The sequence below is a fragment of the Urocitellus parryii genome, chromosome 3 (genome assembly GCF_045843805.1).
Source record: "Urocitellus parryii isolate mUroPar1 chromosome 3, mUroPar1.hap1, whole genome shotgun sequence".
NCBI lineage: Eukaryota > Metazoa > Chordata > Mammalia > Rodentia > Sciuridae > Urocitellus > Urocitellus parryii.
This window is the reverse complement of record NC_135533.1, coordinates 80,342,527-80,355,455: the sequence shown is the minus strand read 5'-3', so window position 1 is coordinate 80,355,455 and position 12,929 is coordinate 80,342,527. Positions and strand designations below refer to the sequence as shown.

The following is a 12,929-nucleotide window of genomic DNA, read 5'->3' as shown; positions in this document are numbered from 1 at the left end:
CCATTGACTTTCTGGTTGAATCATAGGCCATTAAAGTTTGATCATGATGTGTGTTTTTCTGTATTTGATGTATAAAGACACTTGATTATTGATTGTTGAGATGTTTTTTCCTAAAACTATTCAAGTGGTTTTTTAAACATCAGAATCTAGGTTAGGGCTTGTCTAATCACAATGAGATGATATTTCAAATGACCAAGAAATAGAGAACATAGTGTTATCTTGTTCAGTTGTCACTTTATTTATTTATGATCAAATATAAAGCTGAGCAGTATTCAGACATTAATCACATTGCTTCCAGTTGTCTGCCAAAAGTGACAACTGAGTTGTTCAGACTGCCAAACTGGTAAGATTCTTCATTGTAAAGAAGGCCTGTGTAATCCAGAGGCTGAGGCAGGAAGATGGCGAGTTCAAATCCAGCCTCAGCAAAAGTGAGGCACTAAGCAACTCAGTGAGACCCTGTTTCTAAATAAAATACAAAAAAGGGCTGGGGATGTGGCTCAGTGGTTGAGTGCCCTGGAGTTAAACCCCCAGTACTCCTTCCCCTACAAAGAAAAGAATGGACAGAGGAGTTTGCCCACAACTTAGCCCTGTGGCAAGGGCAGAGGTATATGGACCTTTTACAGTGCCAACATTGAGGGCCAGGGCTGACATCCAGTCACAACTCTCACAGCATTTAAAGTAGGTTCAGTGATAGCTTTGTAGGGAGGCCATCCTCTCCTACTCACCTCCATCCTCCCAAGGGCCCAGTTGGGTCTGATAATTAAACTGACATAAAATAGATTAATAAGAGAAAATCAAACAAATTTACTTCATACAAATTTTAGGTAGCACGGGAGCTGTCATAAAGAAGTGAAAACCCAGAGAGTTAAAGTTGACAAAGTTGTCATGTGTGAAAACGTGATAAGTCAAAGGGCCTTGGCTTAGTGTGGTTAACAGGGGGAGAAGTGACTAGAAGATTAAGTGTGAGGTTAACAAGGTTGGTCTGTATAGATTTCCCTCTGCTTCAATTTCCTGTCCTTGGTAAGAATGTTGCTTTCTTTGTGTTGTAAGGAGGCATCCTTTGGGAGGAAATTTCATCTCCTGTCTTTAAGAAACTGTAGGAAGGTCATGTAATCTTCCTGTACCTGCTCTCCCTCTCCTCCTACCAGTACTGAGGCTTGAACTCAGGCCCTCAATTCAGCTAGGCAAATGCTCCACCTCCCCAACCCTTTTAAAAATTGTATTTTGATACAGGATCTCACTGTTGTCCAGGCTAATGCTGTTTTTTTTTTTTTTTTAATTCCTTTAAATTAGAATCATCAGTATGCCAGAGCAGCATATCTGGGGTGGCATTATCTTAACTCTTTCTGTCTTTAATCACATTTTTTCTTTTACCTTGCTCAAGGGGAGTACAGTTTCTTATTCTCTTAAAGAAACATTTTAAAAGCAAGCAAGCATAGATTTCTAGACATAGACTTCTTGAAGAAGTTTGTTTTCAAACATTATGTCTACATTTCCTCTGTTGTACCCTGCATACTACTGTCTCAAGAAGAGACAATCATTTTCTCAGTGTTCACACTTTTCTCCATCAGTAACCATCAGTAGAAAGTATTACCACAATGTGATATTAAAATCCCTCTTGTTCCTTAGGAATTTCCCTAAACAGAATGGAACCAAACCCTGACAACAAAACACGGCTACAGAATGAATTGCAAAATAGCATTCAAGTACATGGACTTTACTGGGTAAAGGAAGTGTTTCTAGGTTGCTGTCTGAAGACTTAAGGCTGGTTCTGGCAGATTTTTAAAGTTGAAAAGCTCAGCTGCTTATAGGTTTCCAAACTATAAGTACGGTAGCCTGCTTCTAGTGCTGTGCAAAATCTGACATACATCAAATCTATACTCCCTTTTCAAAAGGGACTTGACATAACCTACAGTGAAAAGAAATAAATACCAATGAAATCATTGGTTCATGGGGGGGGGTGTTACTGTTTAAAAAAATAAAAAAGATAAGCTCTAATTGAATTTTTTTTTTTTATTCTAGCTTCCTGGCAGCTTAAGGGAAAAAGTAAAAAAAAAAAAAAAAAAAAAAAAAATGGAAAGAATGCTGGATCTGGTGGCATAAAAAAATCATTTGCAGTGGCACACGCCTGTAATCCCAGTGGTTCTGGAGGCTGAGGAAGGAGGATCTCTTTCAAAGCAAACCTCAGCAAAAGCAAGTAGCTAAGCAACTCAGTGAGATCCTGTCTCTAAAACAAAATAGGACTGGGGATGTGGCTCAGTGGTTGAGTGCCCCTGAGTTCAATCCCTGGTACTCTCCCACAACAATTAAAAATAAAACCAAAAACTTGTTTGCAGTTTGGCAGTCTGATGTCACTTACTGGCAGGGAGTCAGGGATCTTACTCTCAATGTATCTTCTTAGATTCTATTCCCTTATTTTAAAAGTATAGATGCTACAAAGGAATCTGGAAGATTTCTGAGAAGATTCAAGGAGATACTATATGAAGGGGAAACCTCAAGCATGATAAACATGAAACTGGCTAGAATCATAAATGACATCATCGAATAAAGCTTAAAACATTTTCTTAAATCAGACAAAGTTTTGTTGGCCCTACCACCTGCCGCGGCTGGAACACTGAGATCACATAATACGTGTTTATTGAACTAAGGAAGAAAGAAAGGATCATTCCCAAAAGTTTTCTCTTCAAGCTTGAGTAAATGTTTGGCCAGTTGCAAGCATTATTTCAACAAAGACAAAATGAACATCAGATCCCAAGCCCCTGAGAGGGGCTGCAGAAGGCCATATGTATGCAGACTATTCCACAAGGACTCAAGACTGTAGTGCTAAACAGGCTTGCACACAATTTCAAGATTTCATTTTCCTGCTTCAGTCCTTTCAGAAGGCCTCTCACTCATTTAATTCTCTACTCTTCCTACCCTAGCTCTAAGAAGTCTTCCCTGACGTCTGCCAAATTTTCTCCGTTTTAAGTCACTATAAAAACACTTTCTTGTGAAATATGATATATCAAGAACTATGTAATGTTTAGAACAACCAACATTAAAAAAATAAATAAATAAATAAAGAGAAAAAAAAAACCACTTTCTTTCTTCCTCATGGTATCTGTCTTTGCTCCAAATTTACATTTATATGCACCGTCGCTATTACATATATTATTAATTAGCTGCCATCAGACTAACATTAATTACATTATCAAATTAACAAAGTTACTTTATTACTTATTGGTATTATTAGTACATTTATTTATGTCATTATGTTGGTAACTGTCTCCCAGACAATAAACATGGCATGGTAGGTGCTAGTCGGGAACCTTATATAGTAGGGGTGGAGGCCTACTGTACAATGGCCGAGTAAATTCCAGGAGGGTTTGCAGGTCCTATTAGATGTTTGGAAAATAACTGGGGGCTTGGGTTGCCCGTTTTAAAAGTGAATCCAGTAGCAAATGTTCTAGGAGAGGGTAGACTCCGCCCCTTTACAACAACAACAAAACAAAACAAGCTCTGTAGGCGCCCTAAAATTCTTTTTTGGATCCGAGACGTGGATTGCAGCAGAGGTTCTCGCTCCAGAGCACAAGCTGGAAGAAACCCTAGGAACTTGCAGAGCGAGTAGGAATGCCAGCTGGAGGCTGTGCCGGGACTGCCTCTTCTCATTTCTCCCGCGCGAAACCTGGCTGGACGGCTCCACTCCCTCCCTCCGCTGCAGGGGGGAGCAAGACGCGAACTGACCGGAATCCGTCTCTGGTCGCGCTCAGGGACAGCTCAGTCTTGCACCACCTGCGAAGTAAAGTTCACAGGTCGCGAAGTCGGGTCAGTGCCCAGAGGCTAGAGGCCTAGGGACGTGGCGCCGAGTGGGCGGTGCGGCGAGGTCCCCCTGTCCCGGGCGCCTAGTGCGCATATCCCCGGGCCCGCCCGAGCGCCTGGCCGAGCGCGCCAGCTGCGCGGCCTGGGGGCGGTCTTGGTGCGCTGCGCCCGTGGCTACCTGGCTTTAGTGGCCGCGTGCTACGAGGAGGCTGGAGCCACGTAAGGAAGATGGAATTGGCGACTCGCTCCCAGGTGAGGGTCTGGCCACCGGCCGCAGCCCGGTTGCCCCGTGGATTGCTTTTTCTTTTGCACCCCGGCCCTGCTCCTGGCCTCGGAATGGAAACGTGGCCCTTGGCCATGGTTCTGTGGATCGGGCGCGATCCATTCTGCAAACTTTGGAGCTGGCGTGCCCTGCAGGTGTGCAGGGTGGGGCCGGGCTGTGCCACCTAAGTATAGGGGGCGGTCCCGGGTGGCCCCGGGGTCGCAAAGGGCCACAGAAGGGCCACGGGCCCCAGGTGTGGACTCTTTTCCAAGGAAGTGCGGACAGGGAGGTAGCGGGGGCGGAGCGCCTGTGTTAGCTGCGCTCCGGAGACCTGGTGGGGCGAGGGGGCTTGTTTTGGTGCACCACCCGCCTTCCTAGAGGAATTGGCACAGAGATGAGGAAGTTTAAGAAATGAGAATTTTCTAAAAAACAGTCGGGAGTCAGCTTTAGCCTAATTTAGGTAATGGAGTTTAAAAGGAATTGTTCGCGGGTTTGTTCTAGAACTTTTTGTAAATGTTTTCAAGTAGTTTGTAATCACTTGGGGGAAATGGCAACGTCATTAGTCCAAGTTAAAAAACTACTGCAAGATCCCAGATCGTGTACTCAGCCACGACTCCAATTACGCATTATGGGCCTATCTATCTGGTCTTTAAAACCTATTAACAAATACTTGAGTGTTTTTCAAACGTTTCAGTGAGTAGTGGGAATGTGAACGAGATTTTAGGGGTTTTAATATATATATATATATATATATATATATATATATATATATATATATATTATATATATCCTTTTTCAAAGAGCTTTTCATTACTTTTAAATGAACTCTATTCTATAAAAAGCTCTAACTTTAAGTGAAAATGAACATACATTTTTATTCAGAGGTAAGCATTAACAACTTTTTTAGACAATTTTTAAGAGGGAAGGAAGCAGCCACCCGCTGCTGATGGGAACCTGAGATGTTTTGTGCAAGGCAGAATTTCTTGCTTTTGTGAGAACCTCTCTATAGCTTCCACCAGAATTTCTGGCTGGCATTTACCTCTTTCCTCCACCTGGGCTCTGGGGCCCCAGGAAGAGGTTGCACCTCTGGCATTGCCGGACTGCTGTCACCTGCCAGAGTCTGCTGGCAACTGAAGGCCCTGAGCCACTAATGATTGCTTTGGCTACTTAGTAATTTCTGAAAGCCTTTCTGAAAAGTGGTTGTTTGAAAAAAATCTGATAGATGTTTGAGTATTGTTTTTGAAATGCCTCCAGTGAGGTGATTTTCAAAGCAGGAAAACAATGAGGAAGACTAAGGACTGAGCCCAGTGTTAGGATTATTAGAATTATTGTGTTAGGATTATTGCGGGTGCGCGTGCCATTTGGCCTCTGCTTCTAGAAGTTTTGGCCTCTCCAGGACTTGACAATAAACAAAAAATCCTTTGGAAGGAGATTTGCACTCTCTTGAATTTCATTAGAAAATGTATCTTCATGTATCCCTCTTGAAACTTGTTGTTCTGCTGGAAAGTTCTTTGCACTTTGATCACTTACATTCATACTTTAAGCTTTGGAAATTCAGAAAGTCCCACAATGTGTAGTTGGAAGTGAACATTTTACTGTCAGGTAATGAGGCTAATTTTTGGTAATTCTGAAATGTTAAACTATTTACCATGTGGGGGTGATCCTCAAATTATATCCAACCCATTATACACCAATTAGAGTAAATTACTATATGTAAGATGATCTTTTTTTTTTTTTTTCCTTTTCTGAAGACCTCCTAATTGGCAGTGCAAATTAAGATGTGATGATTTTTCCTGTGGAAATATTCCTGTTCATCATAATTTAAATGTGAGCAGATTATTGTCTCTTTAATTTAAATTAGCTGAGAGTGATTCCGTAGGGTAGGCAGGTGACTGCAGATAAGAGCACTTAATGAACATTTCAGGCACTGCAAGATGTTAAATTTGTGTGGTTCTACCCAGTCCCCCCAGCCTTATGAATAAAGCAGTGTGATGAATGCCTGAAGTAGCATTTCTGCACAGTGACTATGGCTCAGCCCAGCATGCTGTGTGTTTTAATATCATTCATACAGTAAATATAATTTCCATCCCTTGGAAAGCACAAAACTGCAAGGTGTTGCAGCAGAGCAGTTTAGGAAGACCTGTTACGATTAACAAGTGTTTGAGGGGATACTCATTTGTACTTGGAACCGCTTTGAAGCCTCTATGTTTCTGCTCCCCACCAGTGTGTTGGATTCAGTGTTCTCTGACAGTGATTTCACCTTCCATGGGCTGTGGTCTTTGATAGGCTGACCACTGTATCTTGTGCTTTTATGTTGAGTGACAGAAACAATATTTAGCAGAGGCAAGGGTGTGATCCCTTGCTAAACTCACAACAGTGCAGCTCACTGGACCTGAGTCTCAGTTCCTTAGCAGAGAGGCTGGTAGGTCCTGAAAGTCACTTTCCTTCTTTTCACTTTTCTAGCTCCAGGTTGCATTTTGCACTCTTTGAGAAGGAAATGATGCTAAATGTTATGCATATGCATGGAGTATGCTGTTGAAAGGGCAAAGGGGAATTTTTCTGGTATTGCCCTTAAGGCAGTAAAACCCATCTGATTTTATGGCTTGAAATCTGTGCCCAGAACCCCAGAAGCTGGTAACAGAGGGGAAGTCTTGTGCGATTTCTCAGGACAATGATTTGCCACTTTAATAGTCCTATATTTAAAAGGCTACTTGTTCTTTCGTAAGGCTACTGACAAACAGAGCTAAATTCTTAGAGATCACAGCAGTTCTGATCTCAGCAGGTACAAAGGACAGAAAACCATGAGATAATATGTGACTTAAAGAAATTTATGAATGCTTGAATATATTAATGAAAAAGTTTAGAGAAATGATTTGAATAGACTATCCAAGTGTATTAGTTTTGAATGGCTCTTAGGAATTTTCCTTTACTCCTTACTACTGTCTCTGAGTTATAGTTTAGAATCTTTACCTCCAAAATCTAGTTTTGTTTCATAAAATACTTCTAGCTTTATTTATCAAAGTGGAATTGATTCAGGCTACTTGGTGTTGGGATAGAGATAAGAAAACATTGGTGGGACCATTTTATTTCCTTTTTGTCTTTAAAAAGTAGTGGTTTGTGAATATTTTGCAGTCGGACCATTCAGAGGCATGTTTGGCAAGGGGAAGTCATGTAGCTGAAGTAAACACTTAAAAAAGTTTACCTTTTGTGGTGGTAAGTGCTTGTGCCCTGAATGCAACTGCAGAATATGCCATGGAGTTTTGTTGTACAAGGGTCAAAGTTTAAGTTCAAACAGACAATTGATGCTTTGGCTTTTCTTCATAATTGTCAGAGGACTTGCTGCCTGGGTTAGTCCCTTTATCAGGTGATCATTGAGTGCCTCATATTATTAGTTATAGTGGAAGTACAAAAACACGATACTGTGGTCCCCTCTACTGCCTGGCCCCCAAGATGTCTCTGTAGCTCCTTGCCACTTTTGCCTTTGCCAGAGCTCAGCAGCCTGCTGACCTTGGTAGCCTTGGGGTTGGGGGTGGAAGGAGTACTATCCCTTTTCTTTCAAGAAATGGAAACTGTCCTTGCCTTTTCAAAGTTATGTTATGTTGTGCTAGGGATTATGATTTAATCCTCCCTGTGGTTTTGTGAAGTAGGTTGTATTATCTACATTTTACAGATAAGGCTACAAGTTGGCCCATTTGCCCAGAATCAACCCAGGGAGTTGTTCATCTAGGATTCTGGCTCTAGAACCACTGCCTGTTCTTTGTCACTGGAATCACAGGGACTGGTTGGGTCACTAGCTTTCTCTGAAATAATGAGGATAGAAATCTCAGCCTTAATTGTCATCTCACTGAGATGATTTAAGAACCTGTGGAGTGTAACATGCTATTTAAATATATTGTGGTACCATTCAGCCAGTTCAGCCCGGATTTTGGTTTATAAAGTCCCACAATGTAAAGTCAAACTGACGTTTGTCGTTTTGGGAATATGATAAGATCTGTAAAGCTTTTACACAGGAATGACTTTTACATGATTTTTGTATTGTGTGAGTAACATCATGTTGATATAAGCTGACGTGACAGCAAAATGGTGAGCCACAGCTCTGCTTCCCATACTCCCTGTGCCTCATTTTCTGGATCCTTTCCATCTTGCAGTGGCCTGTGGAATAAGAGTCATTTTTTCAGAATCTTGTTTGCTTGCTCTTTGAATTCTGCTTTTAAAATTTTTGGTGCTGGGGATTGAACCTAGGGACTGGCATGTGCTTGACAGGTGCTCCACCTCTGAGCTACATCCCCCACCCCAGAATTCTGCTTTTCTTAGTACTGTCAGTACTGATTTTTGAAGTAGTTTGCAGGAAGTCTTTACAAAGTTTTCAGTTTTGGTGACTGTACAGTGTTAATGAGTAGGGTGTGTGTGTGTGTGTGTGTGTGTGTTTGGTACCGGGGGTTGAACTCGGGGACACTCAACCACTGAGCCACATCCCCAGCCCTATTTTGTATTTTACTTAGAGACAGGGTCTCACTGAGTTGCCTAGCACTTTGCTTTTGCTGAGGCTGGCTTTGAACTGGTGATTCTCCTGTCTTATCCTCCTGAGGCGCTGAGATCATAGGTGCCACTGTGCCCAGCTAGTAGATGTATATTTAATGTATTAATTTTCTCTTGAAAAATATTTTTATTAAAGGAACTTGGAATAAACGTCCCAGAGTGGAAACATTATATATTTTATGACTTGTGATGAAGTCACACAGTGGTTGTTTTTTTTTGTTTGTTTGTTTGTCTTAAATCTTCTTTGCTTATAACGTATTTAACATCTGGCAAAGGGAATGTGGCTGGTTTTCACTAGGTGGGACTCTGATACCAATATTTTCTAGGGTGTTTCCCCTCCTGTTATGCTGTATTGGCTGAGGGAAAGCAGTTTTTACTGTGGTTAGTACTAAGGCTCATGAAAACTGAAATGATGACTATTGTCTCCCAGAATCTAAACCATCTAGAGTGTTTTAGTGTGAGTGAAAGTGGAGGGTTGTCCTAGAGGTCCATTCTCTACCACCATCTGGTCTGCTTAGAAAACCAAGATGACCCAGGCAGGTGCTCATGGATGCGCAGTGGAGTGACTGGATTGGGGTTGGTGGGGACTGTGTATAAGTTGGTCATGTTGGCCCAGAAGGAAGGCCACTCCAAGGTGAGCTTCTCTCCTGTGTGGCAGAAATTAACTTTTTTTTTTTTTTTTAAGAGTTGCCTTTTTTGCCTTGCTTACTTAGAAGATAATAGTCTCCTAGATTGCATTCCTGAAAATGTGTTTTCATTGGAGGTTGAATGCCTTAGAAGTCCAACTGTACCATTATACAGTGGTGATTTTTAAGAGCAAAAAGAAAAAAAAAAAGTACTTCTGATGCAGGTGTTGGCTATAAAGGGCGAGTACACTCTAAAACTTTGCCAAGATGTGTACCTAACGATGTCTGTCTATTCTCTTTGTTGCATTTCTATAGAACATTTAAAGAATGGCATATGGAATCCCTAAGTATGAGTCTTCGGGCTTGTGCCAGCCCAGGCTGCCAGGTGTGTGGGCAACAGATTCCTGGGATCGGATCCCTGCCAGTGGTGCTGGCTTTCTCAAGAATCCTTTCCGAAGTGTCCTCAAACCCCCATGAAGAGCAGCACAGTAGTGGGGGCAGCTCCCCATCTTTAACCTTCTGTTCGAAGAGGGTCTTTTGTACCTGAAGAGTGCCTTGCACTGGCACTCTGGGTCTGTGGCATCAATCTTAGTACTTGCCTGCTGTAGACAGGAGGACCTCCTCTGTGGTGAAGTCTCCAGGATTTTCTCCAGGTAGTGACTGGTAACCCCAAATCATGGTCATCCAGCTGATGGGTGAAAGACAGGGCATATAGTAGGTGTTAAATATTTGTTGAAATTTTTTAAAAAGGGTGATTTACGGCTGTCATTGCCAAATGAGTGGAAGTATGAGTTATGATGGGCTGGAACATCCTGTAACAGCTGCTCAAATTTTTCTGTTGAACTAATGTGGAAGCCAGTTCCTGCCAGCCCCAGAGGCCTGCAGGTCTAGCAGCTCCTGCTGCCTACATAGGAATGTCCTCATAAATCTTCAGTTCTATCTTTCAAAGTCAGGCCTATTTTGTATTCTATTCCTGCATACATTTTTTAAAACTTATTTTAATACAAAAGCAGAATTAGAAAGGACAGTTCTTGGAAAGAAACTCCCCTCTCCTGCCCTACCTGTGGCCCTGGAAGCCCTCAGGCTGTCACTGAACTCCCACGCTGGAGAAGCACTGACTGCCAAGTGTAAAATTCAGAAATCATACCATAAACCTTGAGATAGAAGAGCTAACTGCCTCCCACTCCCCATTCCCCCAAATCTATTTAAAGCTCCGTGACTCTGAAGGATATTAAATGTGGGGAAGGGAGATAAATTTTTTTTTAGTTGATGTTGAAACCCCTAAGAACATTTTTTTAAATGTAAAATGTTGTTTTGTTTTCCATTCGAAGTTTAAAAAGGAAAGTTAAGAACAATAATGGTATGTTTAATACCATTGTTTATTTATTTTTGGTACTAGGGATTGAACCAAGGGGTGCTGAACCACTGAGCCACATCACCAGCTCTTTTTTATATTTTATTTAGAGACAGTGTCGAGTTGCTAAATGCCTTGCTAAGTTGCTGAGAATGGCTTTGAACTCATGATCCTCCTACCTCAGCCTCCAGAGTTGCTGGGATTACAGGAGTGCACCACCATGCCTGGCTTTTTTTTTTTTTTTTTAGATGTTGATGGACCTTTATTTCATTCATTTATTTATATGCGGTGCTGAGAATACAACCCGGTGCCTCACACATGCTAGGCAAGTGCTCTACAACTGAGCCACAACCCCAGCCCTCATTGTTTCTTTTTAACTCTCATTTTTTTTTACGCCCCTGACAAGCAGTCCAGGATTTTTTTTTCCCTTTTGTGAGGTTTATTTTTTTTAATAGAGTAGTAAGCCCACAGGCCCCATGTAGCCTTGCCCCCCCATACACAAGACCTCTTTGTACCTCTCCCTTTACCTGACTTAAAAGTCTCCCCATTCCCCTCACTGCCAGCTTCGCTCAGGGAAGAGGGAGCCTGGGAGTCCTCTTGACCTTCCTTGGACTAAGCAATTGTAATGAGGCACTGCAGAAGGATGTGCTCTTGGTATGTCATTCACTGTGGCCCAGTGCCAGGAGCCTAGTGGTGTCTACAGCCTGAGCAGTGTGTTGGGGCATTGCTGGAGCTCACCTTCCATGGTCACAGTCAGTGCCCTTAGGGTAGATGTGTGTCAGGAGATTTTGAAGAAAGGCTTCCAGGGCTGGACTGTAGAACGGGAGAGTCCCCCAGCAGTTGGAAGAGCTGTGCTGTGTTGCTTTCTTGGAGTGAGCATGGGACTCTTTCCTCCTCTGAAAGACAGGCACCTTCAGATCCCTGCCTCCACCTGGGAAGCTTCTGTATGTCCTGCCCCAGACTGTGTCCATCTCGAAGCTATGTAGATAAGGCCAACGTCACTGCCCCTAGAAGTCTTCCTGGCCATTGCCTCCTCTGCAGGGTAACATGCTATCTTGGGGACACCTCCAGCTTCTGGACTTACTTGCCGTTTCACGGTTTGTCACATCACATTGTTTCACCCTACTGCATATGACCCATTTTTTGTCACATCTTTTGGAGTGGTGCATAGCAGATATTAGATGCTTAATAAATACCTGTTGTGAGAATGATAATGCAAAGTAATAGTACTTTACACTCTTTTAATAACTAATATTTAAATAGTGTCCTCTGCTTATGGAACACTCTCCAGGCATAGTTTGGAAGTCATCAGGACTCTGTTCTAATCTTCTTGTCTTTTCTTGCTGGGTAAATGTCAGTGTTGCACTTTCCTGGCCCCTTGAAACACACCAGGCTGTTTAACTTGCTTTGGCCAATTAAGTCTGAGCAGAAGTGTGGCATGTCACTTCTAGGTGGGATTCTTCAAATGCTAGCAGATTGTTTACCGTATCTCATTCCTTCCGCACTGCGTCTGCCAGCATTCCAGATACCGGCAGCCTGGTCAACCAGGTTCTTCGTGGAGTGGAGCCACTGTCCGGCCTGTGAGGAACATGCAGTATGAACAAGAAAGCAGGCTTTTTTGTTTTAAGCCATTCCCGGAGCTTTGGAGTTGTTTGCTGCTGTTTTCTAACTTTACATCCAGATGCTCGTATTTCAGTGTTGGATTTGCTCTATGGTTGTCATCTGAGTGAGCTGGGGTCCTGGTGGTGGTAATAGAGATATGTGGTTTTGTTTTTGACTGTTAGGTACTCCTGTTATTTGGTGGTTTGGAGTTCAGGGGTGTTAAGGCCCACCTGGCAGGCAGGAGAGGCCCCCAGGACGAAGCAATTTGTTCTATCCAGATTGCCAGTGGTGCCTGGTTGAAAGCACAGGAACTGATGTGTCTGAGTTGATCGTCCATCTCAGAGTTCAGAGAATGCTTAACTTTGGCTTCACGTTCCTATCTGCAGACCTCCCTGGAAAAGGGACTAGACCAGTACTTGCCAAATGTATCCATCTCTGCCAAAATTCCACTCACTGGCCATGTATCTGCTATTGAATAGCTCTTCTAAGCCTATACAAATTACATGTCTATATTTCTCCTTGCATATATTTTCTCTCTTAAAAATAACATTAATTACTTTGGGGCCTTTTATTATTGGGGTAAAAGGCACACAGTAAAACGAACTATTATGACCATTTTTTAAATACATGATTGAGTATAATCACTACTGTTGTGTAACTATCACCATTACCTCCAGAAGGTTTTTTTTTTTTTTTTTGTTAAATCATTCTAAACAAATTCTGTATCCATCTCCCCCACCCTAATCCC

At 42.4% G+C, this 12,929-nt stretch overlaps 1 protein-coding gene across 2 annotated transcripts in view; it reads left to right on the top strand.

Moving 5' to 3' along the window:
* Positions 1 to 3,929: 3,929 nt before the first annotated feature.
* Cdca7l (cell division cycle associated 7 like) overlaps positions 3,930 to 12,929 on the top strand; it is a 43,995-nt gene continuing 34,995 nt past the window's right edge. For both annotated transcript variants that reach the window (XM_026408164.2, XM_026408155.2), the window contains exon 1: positions 3,930 to 4,050. In XM_026408164.2, the coding sequence (XP_026263949.2) occupies positions 4,027 to 4,050 (24 nt within the window). In that variant the 5' untranslated portion in view covers positions 3,930 to 4,026. The remainder of the gene's footprint in view (positions 4,051 to 12,929) is intronic.